This window comes from Pteronotus mesoamericanus, unplaced genomic scaffold, assembly GCF_021234165.1.
Source record: "Pteronotus mesoamericanus isolate MK-2021 breed Mesoamerican mustached bat unplaced genomic scaffold, CSHL_Meso_final scaffold_582, whole genome shotgun sequence".
Lineage (NCBI taxonomy): Eukaryota > Metazoa > Chordata > Mammalia > Chiroptera > Mormoopidae > Pteronotus > Pteronotus mesoamericanus.
In genome coordinates this window covers 93,194-109,753 of record NW_026555323.1, presented here as the reverse complement: position 1 = coordinate 109,753, position 16,560 = coordinate 93,194, and the positions used below count along the sequence as shown (strand labels likewise).

Genomic DNA, 16,560 nt, shown 5'->3' with positions numbered 1-16,560 from the left:
AGATGGCCGGAGTCAAGGGTAGGGTGGGCACCCTGGAGGGGATGGGACGGCAAGGAGGGACAGCGCTGTGCTTATTTTCCATGGCTGCTGGAGCAAATTACCACCAGCCTATCCTCTCACAGCCTGGTTGGGCCATGTTCAGAGTGTGGTGGGGCTGAACCACCCACAGGCTCCGCGGAGAATCCAGTTGGCCTTTACCAGCTTCCAGAGGCACCACAGCCCTTGGCCTGTGGACATTCCCGTGACAGCCAGCAGCACCGCATGAAGTGCACGCTTCTCCGTGGCGACCCGGACGCTGAGACAGGGGAGACATGTCTCAGCACCACGGCCTGAATGGCCCGTTTCCAGGGACATGTGAGTTGTGTGTGTGCAACCTGTGTGTTGCCTGCAGACCGGCACAGGTGGCCTTGTGTGTGAGCACACACATGCATCTGCATGTGTACCAAGTCAGCCTGCCTATGCATGTGTGCATGCATGCTCGCATGAGCTGTGCGTGTGTGCATGCGCACCTTGCCCCCGCAGTGTGAGTCTGCACACAGGCTCGGCGTGCAGCAGGGCCTCCCAGCCCACCGCAGCCGCGTGCCCCAGTGCTCACGTGGCAGCCCCTGCTGTGTACGGACTCTCAGCTCCCTGGCCCTGTGCCTGGAGGTAGAGCCTGAGGCAGGGTCGGAAGGAGAAGCAGGTGCAAGGAGCCACCGCTGCTCATGGATCCAGCCAGAGCACAGGAGGTGGAGGTGCCCGAGTCAGGACCTGGCTCTGCAGGACCGGGTTGGTGGCAGTGTCTCCATCCAGGCAGAGTTGGGGGGGCCCTGGCCCTCTGGCTACATGCAGCTCGGCTTCTCTGTGGCGATGGTGTCTGCCTTCAGGGCCACGTCACCTGAGCAGGGCCCCGGGGTCGGGGGGCTGGCAGCCAGAGGGGTGCAGAGCAGAGGGGTCAGGAGCAGGACAAGACTCAGCCAGGGCCTTGCTTCTCCTCTGGAGGACAGGCCCAGGATCCTCTCCCCTGGTCCCATGTGCCCAGTGAGCCAGGAACTCTCCCTCCCATCCCTCCTTGAGTGGCCACCCAGTGCCTGTCCTCCAGGAGGGCTGTGGCTGAGGGGCCCATCACAACACTCTCTCAGAGCCCCAGCAGCTCCTTCAGCCTGGGCCAGCACCCATTCCACCGCCCTCTGTCATGGTTTACCTGGCTCTGCTCAGTCCCTGTCTGATGCCAGTGGGCACCCTGGAAGGGCATCTTGTCCTCAAATCCCTGCTGTGGTCATACCAAGACCACCTCCAGACTTTGGAGAGTGTGTGTCCTCTTGGGGAGAGGTGGCCAGAGGGGTTGCTGAGAGAGGGCACATGAGGCCCTGACCCCCTAGTCTGTGCCCAAGGGACTGACCTCTGGGGAAGGTGGTCACTGGGCTCCCCACCATCCCAGCTTCTGTCTGTGCATGGCCGGGGGGCACATGGGTGAAGCAGGGTCTCCTTCTGGTCCCCCTGTGGTTGGGGCTGAGGCCTCCCATTGCCCCCGGCCTGTGAGGGTGCAGCTCTGTCTTCCCAAACCCCGAGGGCCAGGCATCCCTCATCGGTGTTCCCTGAGTGCGCCTTCTGGCTCTGGAGGGACCCTGTCACCCAAGTGCTCGAGGAGCATCGCAGAGCAAGCATCTTGATGGTTTAGGGCATCAACGGCCAACAAGTTATTGGGCCACAGGCCTGCAGCAGCCCAGGGGACAGCAGTGTTTCAGGGGGCCGCGGGGCCACAGCAGGAGCAAACCCTTGCAGGCGCGGCCGTCCAGGCAGCAGCCCTGCTGCGGGGGAGCCACAGCAGGCCGGGCCCACTGCTGCCCAGCACGCCTCTCCCAGGGCTCACTCGCCACTTGCTCCAGGCAGCGGGGACCCTCCTCCCTTGGCGCAGGCACTGGTAGCACCGCCAGGCCCGGCCCACAGGCAGCGCCATGCAGTTCTCTAAGGGTGGGAGCAATGCATGCCCCCAAGAGCCCCCCAAATGGAGCTCATGGTTCCTGTGGCCCTGCCTTGTCCACAGTGCTCCTTGCAGCCTGACCTGGATGGGTCCCTGGCACACGAGGAGACTGGGTGGCACACAGTAGGTGCTTGGTAGCCGTAAGTTCAGGGCCCTGCCCTTTCTGACCAGGGGGTGACTTGAAGACTCCCAGAAGTCATGGAAGGCTGCCTGCAGGAGGCAGCAAGAGGCATGGGCGGGCAGGTGGGGCTGTGCTGGCACGGAGGCTCCTCAGCTCGGCCTGTGGCTGTGGTGGGAGCTGGGGTGGAGCCCTTTGGCAGGGTGGCACAGCGGTCACAGAGGGGTCTGCGTTTCCCAACATGCTAAAATCAGGGGAGCAGAGGGCAGAGCACTATGGATGCAGGCGGGGCGGGCACATGGGGGCTGGGCCGGGGCCTCCTCACACTCAGCACTGCCTCCTGCACTCTGGGGACAGGGGCCAGAGCACCGGATTCCAATGCTGGAGACAGGGCGGCTGAGGGTGGAGCGGGGATAGGGAGCTGCTCTGGGGCTTCTCCCGGCCTCTGGTTGGGGCCCAGGTCCCTGCTTCAGTCCTTGGGGTCAGGCCCTGGGTGGCAGATGCTGGACATGCTATCCTGGAGGCCACTGGCAGGTCTTGGAAATGTGACCAATGTTGAAACTGTGAGGCCTGGGCTTCCAGAAGATGGTCAGGAGGGAGAGGTGGGTGACTCCTGCTTCTTCTGCATGGTCAGGGGCTATCTGTGGGCAGTTCCTGGTCCCCTGAGTACCGGGTGACCAGTTGGATGGACTCTGTCACCAAGCAGGCCAGCATCACCAGGCCGCCTTCATCTGGGGCTTTGCACCCCAGGACCATGGGGAGCATGGCTGCATCTGGAAGACTGACTGAGTGGGGCTCCTGAGGGCTGGGAACCTCTTGGGGCACAGGGTGGCTGGAGGGACAGGGCCTGGTCCCGGGGGCCAGAGAGCCCTGGAGAGCAGGCCCGGACAGCCCTTGTCCCATCCCGTGGGCCCCAAGCTCCCTACTCTGCGCATCTCCTGCTCTAAGCCCCCTGCATCTGCTGAACAATGCCCCAGTCCAGGGTGTGCTCTGGCTGAGGGCCTGGGGCCCCAAGCTGCCCATCAGGAGAGGCTCAGCGTGGCTGGACTTGCGTGTGGTCCCCCGAGCAGCAGTGGAATCGGACCCTTCTGTCCCCAACTCCTACTTCCAGGGGACAGGACATGGCACTTCAGGGGAACCAGCTGGCTGCACCTGGACCTGATTCCAGAACCTGACAATAAATTTCTGCTGTGGATGTTTCCTTGTCTGTGGCTCTTTGTCATGGCAGCCTCACACATGATCCCAGGCGCTGTCCTGAGCCGCCAGCCAACGCCCGTGCAAGAGCCCCGAGACGTGCTGCATTGCCTTGCTCCCTGAGGGGTCCTGCCTGAGTCCCCCAGCCCATGGGGTTGGGCCAGGAGGGTGTCCACTTAACCGAAGCTGAGCCAGAGCCCTGAAACTATCCACCCGGAGCCCACGGCTGGGGTCCGATTCCCCTTGGGATCCAAGTCCTTTTCCAATTCTCTTCTGGACAGTCAGTCACCACTTCAGTGCCAGGCCACAGACACCCTGTGACAGCCAGCATTGTGAGCTCCACACGGCTCCTCTGTGCCTGAAGTGGCCTTCTCCCAGACACTGGCTTGTCAGGAGCCCTCTGACTCCTGCCCTCATCACCTCCAGGAGCCCCTGCCTTGCCAGTTCCTCTCCACCTTCTCCAGAGTTGCCTCTGCCCAGACCCTGGCTGCCACAGCTGTCCTGGGCTCTGCATGGCCCTCAGCTGGCCAGCTGTCTGTCCCCAGCCCACTGAGCCCCAACTCACGCCTCCACATCTATGTCACCTTCATGTGGCTCCTGCCTCCTGGCACCAAATGCCCTGCCATTGCTTCTGAGCCCAGCTGCCACCGCCTTTCTGTAGGTGACATGGTGGACAGAGCCTTTCCCTGCTGTCCTGTCTCCCTGTCATGCACGTTCCTGACTGGTCACCCGTCACTCTCTGCCCTCTGTGTCACCCTGACACACTCCATACATTCTGTGAGTGGGGGGTCAAGACCTTGAAGCGGCCAGGCTCACCAGGAACAACAACAGTGGCGGCACTTCCTGCAGTGTCCCCGGCACAGGCCCTGCTGGTGATGTGGAGGCCGGATCCCGGCTGCACCGAGGTCGTGCTGGGGGGACCGGGCCTGCATTCCCGCAGCTCGGCTGTCCTCTTCCCCAGGCTGCCAGCCCCCGCCCTGGCCTGTGCAGAGGGGACCTCCCTTTCCCAAGCGCCTGTCAGAATTGGGGTCACCTGTGGGGATGCTCACACAACACACAGGAGTGTGGTTTAGGGGGGAAAAAAAAACCCTCCACGAGGAAGCAGTTTCACAAGATAAAATGTACACATATTTATTCCAAGGCAACAAGCGCATCCATTGCAAAGCGACACCCGGGCCCACGCTCCCTCCGCATGGGGCCCTGTGCCGAGAAGCCGCTCCGTAGCGTTGGAAGCTGGGGGTGGCACGGGCAGATTTAAGGGCCCTGGGCTCAAGGTCGCAGGCGCCCCTTTGGTTCCGGCTCTCTGCTGTCCATTCTCCAGTCCGGCGGGTCACTTCACCTGCAGGTGACAGAGGCAGCATGAGGCGCTCCCCCACGGCATCTCCGGGCCCCCGCGCCTGCTGCCAGCCTGCCCGCCTGCCTACCTTGAACAGGGTGACTGTGGTGCTGTAGAAGAGGCTGAGCAGGAAGAGGACGATGAAGGTGGAGGCCGTGGTGTTCAGGTTCTCAAAGCCCTCCTCTTCGGCACTCACCTCCCCCTCTGCAGGGACACAATGCAGCCAGCATCAGGCTCTGCCCGCACCCCCAGCCCAGCCCTAGCTGCTGTCCTCAGCACCAGCTGTGCTGCCCCAGGAGGGCCGGGCAGGGTAAGGGACAGGAGGAAGGGGCCTCTGATGGCCTGGGGGGCTGGGCAGAGGCTCCTGTCCTGGGAGCCCAGGGTGCAGGGACAGTGACCGAGCAGCTCAGACACAAGGGGTATGTGTGGCAGGGCTGGGGCGGGGGTGGGGACCCCAGTGGCCTCTGCTAGAGATGGGGGCAGGACCACCAGGGCCACTGGGGCTGGAGAGGCTGGCAGTAGAGCCTCCTGTCACCTACGGTTGGGGGTGGCCTTGCGGGCAGAGTGACCCCTCCATGCTTCCTCAGGGGGATTCACTCTCTCTCCTTCTTGGAAAGAAGGTCATGGCAGGGAGGCTGTGGGGGGCCCTGGCTGGTCTGTCCCACTAGGGTTCATGGCTCTGGGACCTAGGGATCAGACAGATACCTGAGGCCCCAGGGTTAGTGATGTTGGGATGGGCAGGCAGACAGAGTGTGGTCCAGAACCTTCAACACAGTCAAGACTTTGGAGGTGTCTGGAGCCCAGGCCCTCAAAGGACCAGAAATGTGGGGTGTCTAGGAGGTAGCCCAAAAGTGACAGTGCCATGTGCTGGGAATGGAGACTCGCTAGGGCCACTGAGTCCCTTGCTCCTGGCTGCAGACTATCCCTTGCCCCTACACTTCTGGGGCTGGGTGTTGACTAGGGCAGAGCCTCCAGATCTGCCACCCTGCCTGCAGGCCACACTCAGCTCTATCTGTTCACAAGAAGGCATGGGTCCTGCTGCTTCACCCACAGCCTGCATGGGGCCAGGTGTCCCTGGGGAGCTGCAGCCAGCCAGCCAGGGAGGCCAGCTGAGCCCTTTGCCATGAGCCTGGGATGGTGGCCCTGGTCAGAGTCCTGGCTGGGTGGCCCAAGGATGCACCTCCAAGCAGAGACAGAGGACAAGCAGGCCTCAGGCAGAAAGCCCTGCAGCAGGTGCAGAGAGGCAGGGGTGTCTGCAAAGGCACCGAGCGACCAGGATATACAGAGTGGACATACAAGTGCATGCATGTGTCAATGTGTGTACATGCATGTGCCCATTTGTGCAAACATCTATGTGCATGTGCGAGTGTGCACCTGTGTGTCCATGACTTGTCTCAGTGTGCAAGTAGCCATGTGTGTCTGTGTGTGTGCATGTATATGAGTGTGCATATATCTGTGTGTCCATGTACATGTGCCCATGCTTTTGCACACATCTGTGCACGTGTGCAAGTGCCTGTATGCCCATGGCTGCTGCATGTGTGTCTCTGTATCCACGTGCACTTGTGTCCCTGTGTGTACATGTCCACATATACTCACGTGCCTGTGCACATGCATTAATGCATCTGTATACATGCCCATGTACATGTGTTTAAATGTACACATGCCTGTGTGTCTGTATGTACAAGTGCATATGTGTCTGTGTGTCTGTGTGCAGGTGTTGGTGTGCCTATGCTCACCGTATGAATCTCTGTGTCTGTGTCCATATGTGTGCATGTCCGGGTATGCCTGTGTCCATGTGCAAGTGTGCTTTTGTGTGCGTGTGTTCATATTTGTGCATGTGTCTATGTGCATTCTGCATGTGCGCCTGTGTCCACGTGCATGCATGTTTCTCTGTGTACATGTCTATGTTTGTGTGTGAGCGTGTGTATGACTCTGTACCCGTCAGTGTGTCCATATCTTTGCATGTGGTGTTTGTGTGCCTGTGTCCACTTCATGCGTACCTGTGTCTATGTCCAAGTGTGTGTCCATCTGTGCATAGGTGCCCATGTCTGTGTGCATGGATGTCATCGTGTGTGTCCTTATCAATGTATGTGTCTGTATGTCCACATCTGTGCACGTGTGTGTGTGTCTCTGTGTGCACGTGTGTGCCGCACACCCCACCCCCATGTGCCACAGCAGCGGTGGGGGATGGGGAGCACTAGCTCTGTCTACAGTGAGTGCTCCACAAGGGGCTCAGCCCCTTGGAGTCAGGCGGGAGGCAGGGGTGAGGCAGGGTGAGGCAGCAGTGGAGGACGGTCTGCGGGGTGGGGGCAGCACAGCCATGGCCCCGGCAGGCGAGAGCATTGCTGACTCAGAACCAGCATCTTTTGAATGGAAATTTTTATTTCTAATTTTCATAGAATGCAGCACCCCACCTTGTTGGCAGTCAGTTTGTATGCACGCACACACACAGTGACAGGCCAGCCTGAGGCTCCGGGCACCAGGAGGGGCAGCAGGGGGTCAGTGGCAGGTGCTGGCCATGTCAGATATGATCAGGGACACGTTGTACAGGGTGGGTTTACCGGTGGACTTGTCCACGGTCCTCTCGGTCACCGCGTGGGGCAGGGCCTCATGGGCCACGATGCAGGTGTAGGTATCTCCTGCGCTCCAGTCCTCTTCGGTCACGGTCAGGATGCTGTGGGCGAAGTACAGGCCTGGGGCCCGGGGCTCGGGCAGCGGGGCGCTGGTCACATACATATCGGAGGGCACGAGCTGCCCTCTCTGCATCCACTGCACAAACACGTCTGGGGGTGAGAAGCCCTTCACCAGGCAGGTGACAGAGGCCGACTCCCGGAGGCTCAGCTGCTCCCTGGTGGGCGGCAGCACATACACAGAGGGCATGTGCTTGGCGACTTCTGTGGGAGGAGAGGCAGTGGTGAGCTCAGGGGGCAGTGGGATTTGCTCCCAACAACAGGGAGAGCAGAGACATGGGGCTGTGGGAACCTGGGGAAGTGGGAAGGGCAGGGCCGGGCCTACCCTTGTGCCTGAAGATGGTCTGCCTCAGCGGGGAAGGCAGGTCTGTGTGGGTCACTGTGCACGTGAACTTCTCTCCGGACTCCCATTCCTCCACGCACACGGTGGCCTCCCCTACAGCACTGAAGGTGGCATTGGGGTGGCTCTCAGAGATGTTGGTGTGGGTTTTCAGCTCCTGACCATTCTGGCGGGTCCAGGAGATGGTCAGGCTGTCATAGGTGGCCAGGTCTGTGACCAGGCAGGACAGTTTCGCCATCTTGGTGAGGAACATGCTGGCGAAGGACGGGGGGATGGTGAAGATTCTCATGTCGATGGATCCACCTGGGGGAGGAGAGTGGGTTTGAGTGACCAGCTTGGCTGAGCCTCTCCTAGGCCCTGGGGTCCTGCTGGAGGGGTGCGGGGGGCCCTCCTGACAGGTGGCCCCAAGCTGCCCTGCACAACCCCCTCCCCACCCTTGGCCTCTCCGGGAAGCCAAGGCTCAGGGAGCAGCTGGTCTCAGTGGTAGCAGTGTCTGCATACCTGAGTGGACGCCTATGTGTTGAGGGGGTCTCTGCGCTGGGGGGCCGCCTTCAGGGGCAGGACCACTCACCAGTGCTACACGCAGATGACACATTCTTCTGGAAGCTCTTGTCATTGTGTTTCACTTCGCAGGTGTATACCTTCTGGCTGAGCCAGTCACTCTCAGTGATGGTCAGCATGCTGCTGACCATGTAGGTCACAGATCCAGGCTCTTTCTTCTCAACCTCCACATTGCCCGTGGTGAAGTCAGAGTCCAGTGGCTTTCCATCCCGCAGCCATGACACAGAGATCTTCTTGGGGTAGAAGCCCGTGGCCTGGCAAATGAGCTTGGACTTGCGCGAGCTGGTGCCGGAGAAGGCATCGCGGGGAGGGATGAAGATGCTCACGCTGGGGGGCAGTGGGTCACCGGACTCTGTGATGAGGGGACATGTGTCATCCTGGCCTGGCCCAGCCCAGCCCTACCTCACCTGCCCAGCTGAGAAGAGGCTCCCTCTCACCTTTGATGGGCACTTGCTTTTCTTGGTTATTAGTGGTGTGTTTGACATGGCACAACACGTAGTCGTCAGTGCCCTGGGAGAGGACGTGAGAGGGCAGGACCAACTGGGAGGTGGCGGCGTACCTGCCCTCTCTCAGGACTGATGGGAAGTTCTGGATGGCCTGGCTGTCAATGGCACTGGTGTTCTTATACTTCCAGGAGAAGGTGAGCTGGCTGGGCAGGAAGTCCTTGGCTAGGCAGCCCACGGTCACTCTGCTGTCATCGAATGGGGGGTTCTCACAGGACACGAGGGGAAAGACGTTTGGAGAAGATGTACTCTCTGAGGATCCAAGAGAGAAAGTAGAGAAGAGGGGTGAGAAGATGACCTTCCATGTTCGGCTGGTCAGGGGCCAGGCCCCATCGCCCTGCAGCTGCCCCTCCAGGCTGAGCCCATGACAGGCCTCCAAGGCCTTGCCATCTGCGTGGCGGGCAGTTGTGGCAAGGCCAGAGTCCTGGAAAAGGCCACAGGGTATGGAGAGGCTGCCATAGCCCCCACCCTGCCTCAGGAGCTGGCTCAGAGCCTGGGTGTGAAGAATGTTTCTGGTTGGAGCTAGCAGATTTGGTCCTTCCTCCCCCAACAATGCTCTACTCAGGACACTTGTACCCTGGCTCCCGCCTCAGGATGGCCCAGGCCTGGGTCAGCTCTGCCATTCCTCTGAACCCTGGAAGTTCAGCACAGGGAGAGCCCCAGGCAGCTGTCAGCTAAGAGAGCGGCCCCTGTGAGCCCAGCCCTCACTGCTCCGGCTCAGCTGCACTGCTGCCCAGCGCTGTGTGTCTGAAGAACAGTGTGTATACAGTGGGTGAGACCAGTACAGACTCAGCTCAACACACCCTGAGCACCATTGGGCCACTGAGGTCAGCCAAGCGTCGGCCAGGATAGTCCTGCATGGTCAGCTCAGCCCAGTGAGACCCAGGGGCCCACCCAGGTTTACATAGTCCAAAGCAATCAACAAAGTCATCCAAGTTAAGCCAGCTCAGTCCATTTTTACTGGATCTAACTCAGCCCACTGGTCAGCCAACCTCACCACCTGGACAGCTCAGGTCAGCTCATCAGAGTTCAGCTCCACTCAGCCTGGCCCAGAGCAGCCAGCTCATTCAGCTCACCCAGGATGGAACAACTCACCTAGTGCAGCTCACTCAGCTCAGCTCACCCAGCTCAGCCCAGGTCAGCCCAGCCCAGCTCAGCTCACCCAGCTCAGCTCAGCTCAGTTCACCCAGCCCAGCTCACCCAGCTCAGCTCAGCTCAGCTCACCCAGCCCAGCTCACCCAACCCAGCTCACCCAGCTCAGCCCAACCCAGTTCACCCAGCCCAGCTCACCCAGCTCAGCTCAGCTCAGCTCAGCCCAGCCCAGCTCACCCAGCTCAGCTCAGCTCAGCTCAGCCCAGCTCAGCTCACCCAGTTCAGCCCAGCTCACCTAGCTCAGCTCGCCCAGCTCAGCCCAGCTCACCCAGCTCAGCTCAGCTCGGCTCATCCAGCCCAGTTCACCCAGCCCAGCTCACCCAGCTCAGCCCAGCCCAGCTCACCCAGCTCAGCCCAGCCCAGCTCACCCAGCTCAGCCCAGCTCGGCTCACCCAGCTCAGCTCACCCAGCTCAGCCCAGCTCACCCAGCTCATCTCAGCTCGGCTCGCCCAGCTCAGCTCAGCTCGGCTCACCCAGCTCAGCTCACCCAGCTCAGCCCAGCTCACCCAGCCCAGCTCACCCAGCCCAGCCCAGCTCACCCAGCCCAGCTCAGCTCACCCAGCTCACCCAGCTCAGCCCAGCTCAGCTCACCCAGCTCAGCCCAGCTCACCTAGCTCAGCTCACCCAGCTCAGCCCAGCTCACCCAGCTCATCTCAGCTCGGCTCGCCCAGCTCAGCTCAGCTCGGCTCACCCAGCTCAGCTCACCCAGCTCAGCCCAGCTCACCCAGCCCAGCTCAGCTCACCCAGTTCAGCTCAGCCCAGCTCAGCTCACCCAGCCCAGCCCAGCTCACCCAGCTCAGCCCAGCTCACCTAGCTCAGCTCACCCAGCTCACCTAGCTCAGCTCACCCAGCCCAGCCCAGCTCACCCAGCCCAGCTCAGCTCACCCAGCTCAGCTCAGCCCAGCTCAGCTCACCCAGCCCAGCCCAGCTCACCCAGCCCAGCTCAGCTCACCCAGCTCAGCCCAGCTCACCTAGCTCAGCTCACCCAGCTCAGCCCAGGTCAGCCCGGCCCAGCAGAGCTCACCCAGCTCAGCCCAGCTCACCTAGCTCAGCTCACCCAGCTCAGTCCAGGTCAGCCCAGCCCAGCTCACCCCGGCTCAGCTCAGCTCAGCTCACCCCGGCTCAGCTCAGCTCAGCTCACCCCGGCTCAGCTCACCCAGCTCAGCTCAGCTCAGCTCACCCCGGCTCAGCTCAGCTCAGCTCACCCCGGCTCAGCTCAGCTCAGCTCACCCCGGCTCAGCTCACCCAGCTCAGCTCAGCCCAGCTCACCTAGCTCAGCTTACCCAGCTCAGCCCAGGTCAGCCCAGCCCAGCTCACCCAGCCCAGCTCAGCTCAGCTCAGCCCAGCTGAGCTCACCCAGCCCAGCTCAGCTCAGCTCATCCAACCCAGCTCACCCAGCTCAGCTCGGCTCAGCTCAGCTCACCTGGCTCAGCTCACCTCACCCAGCCCAGCTCAGCTCACCCCGCTCAGCCCAGCCCAGCCCAGCTCACCCAGCCCAGCTCAGCTCATCTCATCCAGCCCAGCTCACCCAGCCCAGCTCTGCTCAGTCTAGCTCAGCCCAGCCCAGCTCACCCAGCCCAGCTCAGCGCAGCTCATCCAGCTCACCCAGCTCAGCCCGGCTCAGCTCGGCTCAGCTCGGCTCATCCAGCTCAGCTCAGCGCAGCTCACCCAGCTCACCCCGGCTCAGCTCGGCTCAGCTCGGCTCAGCTCACTCAGCCCAGCTCAGCCTGGCTCAGTCCAGCTTGGCTCACCCAGCTCACCCAGCTCGGCTCACCCAGCTCGTCTCACCCAGCTCACCCAGCTCGGCTCACCCAGCTCACCTAGTGCAGCCCGGTTCAACTCACCTAGCCCTGCTCAGATCAGGTCTGCTCATCCCGGTCAGCTCAATTCAGATCAGTGGGCTTAGCTCACCCAGTTCAATCTAGCTCAGCCCAGTTCAGTTCAGATCCGAAGCTCATTTCAAACTGGTTTCATTCAGCTCAGCTCCGGCCCGCCGCAAGCAGCCCAGAGCTGCCCTGGCCATGTTTCTGGCCAGAAAGGGTCAGGCCAACAGACCTGCTGCCTCAGCTGCAGCCGTCTCATCCAAGAGTGCCGTATAGCTGGGCCGGGCCCAGGGCAAGTTCCTTCCTGGGCCCTCTCCCTCCCTTTCTCCCCTGGATATCCCAGTTCTTGGTCCCTGGCCCCAGCCCCAGCTGGTTTTCTGCTCCAAAGAAGTACCAATAACTACTCTCCTTCAACAACCTGATATATGAAAATTTATATTAACAAACTGATAAATGGCCCCTAAGACTGTCTAATTTCTTAAACATCTTAAAACATGTCCTAGCAACTTTAAGCCATGGATACATCTCCCAGGGGTTGGAGGAGCACTGCTTCTGTGTGGGGAGGAGAGCCTGGGGTGGCCTCCGTGGCCCCTCTCCTCCTGGTGCCTGCCCTCCAATCAGCCCCCAACTTTAACTACATTCCCGTGAAAGAAACACCATCCCTAGAAATGGCCGGGAAATACATTTTTCTGAATTCTCCACTTAGAATTCTGCTCTTTCACACAAAGCTCTTTAAAAGGTGCAGGTTACTTTCTCATGTGCAGTAATGACCTAAAAACCAAAGCTGCGCTCACAACTTAATGAAAACACAACAGAAGTGTGGCCTTGTCTGAGTCACAGCACGGACAGTTGATAGCAATGGGCAGCACTTGCCCCTTTTCCCTGGAGTGTCCTTTAGGGAAAGTTAAACATGGGTGACTCAGACAGGGGGTCACACAAACAAGCCTTTATGCCTTCACTGAGCATCTGCCATCCAAGATCCCCCTTCAGGTGGAAGCAAAACCATCAGACCATCTGTCTGTCCCCAGCAGGCTGGCGGCAGGCCGCCGCTCTCTTACCATGGCTGCCCGGTCACTTGAAAGTCCAGCAGGTCCTTGTCACACAACAATTTCTCCAAATCCACTACTCATAGGACTCGGGAGTGTGGGCTGGGCTGGCGGCAGAAGCCAGGGCTACGTGTCCCCAGGCTGGGGCTCAGGGCCGCTCTCAGACCCTCCACCGGAGCAAGTCCAAGTCAGGAAATGTCCTTGCAATGTGTCCGGCTACTTTCTGACTCAATTTCTGACTGGCTGCCTCTTGATCCACCGACTAACATGCTTCACCAAAATAATTCAGAACGATTACACACATTTCACCTAAATTTGTCCTCAAAGGAATACTTGAAAAATCCTCTTAAAAAAAATACTGAAACAAAGGCAACTTTATCAGAATATCAAAGTGTTTCTTCATCATGAAGAGAAAATTGATTAACTTAAAAAACTGTAAACCGTCATTGTAGAAACAGTGCTTGGGGGACAGAGAACCAGTGTGAGATTAATTACCACTTGAAGGCATAACTAATTTTAAAAAGTTATATGAATGCATTGATAAATGGCCCCTAAGGCTGTTTAATTTCTTAAACATCTTAATTTCAAAATGAATATACATGAGAAGTTGGTAAGCTAACGTTGAAAAATTAAACTCAAATAGTTAAAAAAAGAACCTCCTAGTTTCTGTCAACATCCCCACCTTAATTTAGAACTCAAGTTGCCCAGGTGTTGTTTTGCTCAGAGGAAACACTTTTAGATCTGTGGGCAAAACCATCCGAAACCACTTCTTCAAAACCAGTAACCATAAATTTGCCACTCCTGTTTTCTTGTTTCCTGAAATAGACTGAGGCTGCTCGCTTCCGGCCACCGGCTGCAGGTGTGCAGCCCCACGGCCATCTTTGCTAGCTCGGCTCCATCCACTCGGAACATCCCCCAATTCATTTAAAAAATAAACTTAATTTATTTATTGTCAAAACTCAGCCCTGAACAGAGGCTCACGGTTCCGAGTTACCATTTCTTGGCCAAATTTGCACCACTATCAACTCCAGAAAGATGTGATTAATTAAATAATAAGATTTAAAAATTTCATATACTTGAAAACTCTCACATTTTAAAGTCACAATTTTCTTAATTACTTTCCAAAGGAGCCTCTTCCAAGATAGCCTGTCTTTCAACACTCGGTGAGCCTCGTAAGAGAGAAAACTGCTCTCTCTTAGAAGCTGCCTCCCTGGGCTGCGCTCTCTGGCCTTGCCTGCTTCTCGCCCCCAAGGCCGGGCACCCACTGTCCCCAAGGCCAGGGCCACCGGACATGTCCCTCTTTACCAGACAACATTCTTCCTAACCAATAAAGAAGTCTAAATACAATCTAGCAATTTTTTAATTAAATCACATAAAAGTAATGGACTTGGAAAAAACTCCAGTCTAGCTCAGAACTTCACCCCCAAGTCTGAGGACAGTGTCTCCCTGAGCACCCTGCCGTGCCTTATTCACAACCGCCGGTGCCAGGCACCCTCCTCGCCGACTCCCAGTTCTGATGGCGAGACTGTCCAGCCTTAGCCCCACCGGCTCTCAACCCCGGTTCTGGGCGTCTAGCCTCAGCATGGCCCTTCAGGCTGACAGGCCCTCTTTCAGGACCTCAATGACTCCCTGGATATGCCATCATTAAGCTAGTTTCCAAAACGCATTAAAAAATCAAAAGGCTCTGAAGTCCTTGAATCCTGGCCCCGACCCCTCCAGCCAGCCTGCTCAGGTTCCCAAGGCCACATGTCCCAAGGACCAACCACTGATGCCCAGAAAAACCCAAGGAGAAGAACAGAAAATGAAGGCCTGAGAAGGCCAGTCTTACCTGAGGAGACGGTGACCAGGGTCCCCTGGCCCCAGTAGTCCATACCATAATAGTCACAGCGGTGAAAACTTCATCCTCACCCCACAAAAACCATGGGGCTGGCCCGGCATTGCCCGAGGCCACCTGGAGACTGTCTCCAAGTGCCACATGGAAGCCGACCGTCCAAGTCACTGTGATCTGAGGGTCCTGGGCCCCTCTGCCAGCCGCTCGCCCACCCTGACCCACAGGAGCCAGACCTGCCGGCTTCCTGAGCCCCTAAGTGTGAGCCGACAGCCCCTTACTGGGACTCAGAAGTCCAAGAAACATAGACGGCCATCCAACCCACAGAGTGGGTTTGGCAGAGCCCACGGAGCTGAGGGCAGGGCAGCCGCACCGCCCCGTTGGCCCCCACACACAGCGCCCTCGGGGAGGGGAGGTCGACCTCCAGCCTCCACTTAGTGGCCCTCTCCCTGGCTCCCTTTCTTGGCCTCCAAAATATCTCCCGTGTCTCTGATATCCAGACCCTGACACCCAAGTTTCCCCGAGCCAGAACAGTTCCAGTGGGTGTGGGGTGAGGACTCACCTGAGGAGACGGTGACCAGGGTCCCTTGACCCCAGTATTCAAACCACATTGTGACAATCATGCCAAGATCCCAGGCAAAAACTGGTGCCCGGCTGAGGCTCCAGGTCCACCTCAGAAAACACCCATAAGGGCAGAGGGGAGGGTGGGACCTGGAGGCCAAGGGCGGCCAAGACCCCAGAAAGGCCCCTGACTGCAGACCCCAAGAGGAGAGGGATCTGGACCGTCCTCTCGGCATCCCTGAGAGCCATGGCCCCCTCCCGGCCCCTTCCTGAGCCCAGGGTTGGCCCGAGTCCTTCTGGACCCGAGACCCAGATGCCCTCAATTTCCCTCAAAATGCACCAAAAACCCTTGGAGAGAGAGAAGAGAGAAGGGTTGTGAGGACTCACCTGAGGAGACGGTGACCAGGGTTCCCTGGCCCCAGTAGTCAAAGTTATCACACTGCCAAGGGCCCCGTTAGGCAGTATACAAAAACCTGCGCCCCTGCCCAGCCGCCGGCCACCACACAAAGCCCTGTCTCCTCAGGTCCCTGTGCCCCTGACATGCAGCCTGCTCTGCCTTCCAGACCAAAAGACCCCTGTCTGCACAGAACAATGACCCTCTGGACATTTTTTTCCCAGCCCCAGGACAGAGGAGGAGAGAGGAAGCCATCTTACCTGAGGAGACGGTGACCAGGGTTCCCTGGCCCCAGTAGTAAAAGTCATCACACTGCCAAGGGCCCCTTTAGGCAGTGTACAAAAACCTGCCCATGGCCCAGTCATCAGCCACCACACAAAGCCTTGTCTCCTCAGGTCCTTGTGCCCCTGACATGTAGCCGGCTCTGCCTTGCAGAGCAAAAGACCCCTGCCTGCACAGAACAATGACCCTCTGGACATTTCTTTCCCAGCCCCAGGACAGAGGAGAGAGGAAGCCATCTTACCTGAGGAGACGGTGACCAGGGTTCCCTGGCCCCAGTACTGAAGGTAAGCATCACACTGTCAAGGGTCCCATTAGGCAATGTACAAAAACCTGCTCCCCACCCAGCCACCACACAAAGCCCTGTCTTATCAGGTCCCTGTGTCCCTGACATGCAGCCAGCTCTGCCTTGCAGAGCAAAAGACCCCTGTCTTCACAGAACAATGACCCTCTGGACATTTCTCCCTGGCCCCAGGACAGAAGAGGAGAGAGGAAGCCATCTTACCTGAGGAGACGGTGACCAGGGTCCCTTGGCCCCAGTTGTAGAAATCACATTGCCAAGGGCCCCGTTAGGCAGTGTACAAAAACCTGCCCGCGGCCCAGCTACCGGCCACCACACAAAGCCATGTCTCCTCAGGTCCCTGTGCGCTGACACACAGCCCATTCGGCCTTCCAGAGCAAAGGACCCTTCTCCCTGACAAAAGATCTCTGCAGAACAGAGACTCCTGTGGCCTCAGGAGCAGCCCCCCCTGGGTACTCCTAAAGGCCCCAC

General features: G+C 59.0%; 2 gene segments (V, D, J or C); both read right to left on the bottom strand.

Moving 5' to 3' along the window:
* The window catches only part of LOC129061227 (immunoglobulin heavy constant gamma 2-like), a 42,259-nt gene extending 39,413 nt beyond the window's left edge, over nt 1-2,846 (bottom strand). Inside the window, 2 exon segments of the C gene segment in view lie at nt 199-295; nt 2,752-2,846. Coding sequence covers nt 199-295; nt 2,752-2,846 — 192 coding nt within the window.
* Nucleotides 2,847-6,975: 4,129 nt separating this feature from the next.
* On the bottom strand, nt 6,976-14,601 carry LOC129061283 (immunoglobulin heavy constant mu-like). The segment is given in 5 exon segments: nt 6,976-7,505; nt 7,627-7,944; nt 8,213-8,554; nt 8,640-8,957; nt 14,555-14,601. Coding segments are annotated over 5 exon segments (1,416 nt in total).
* Between the last annotated feature and the right edge of the window lie 1,959 nt (nt 14,602-16,560).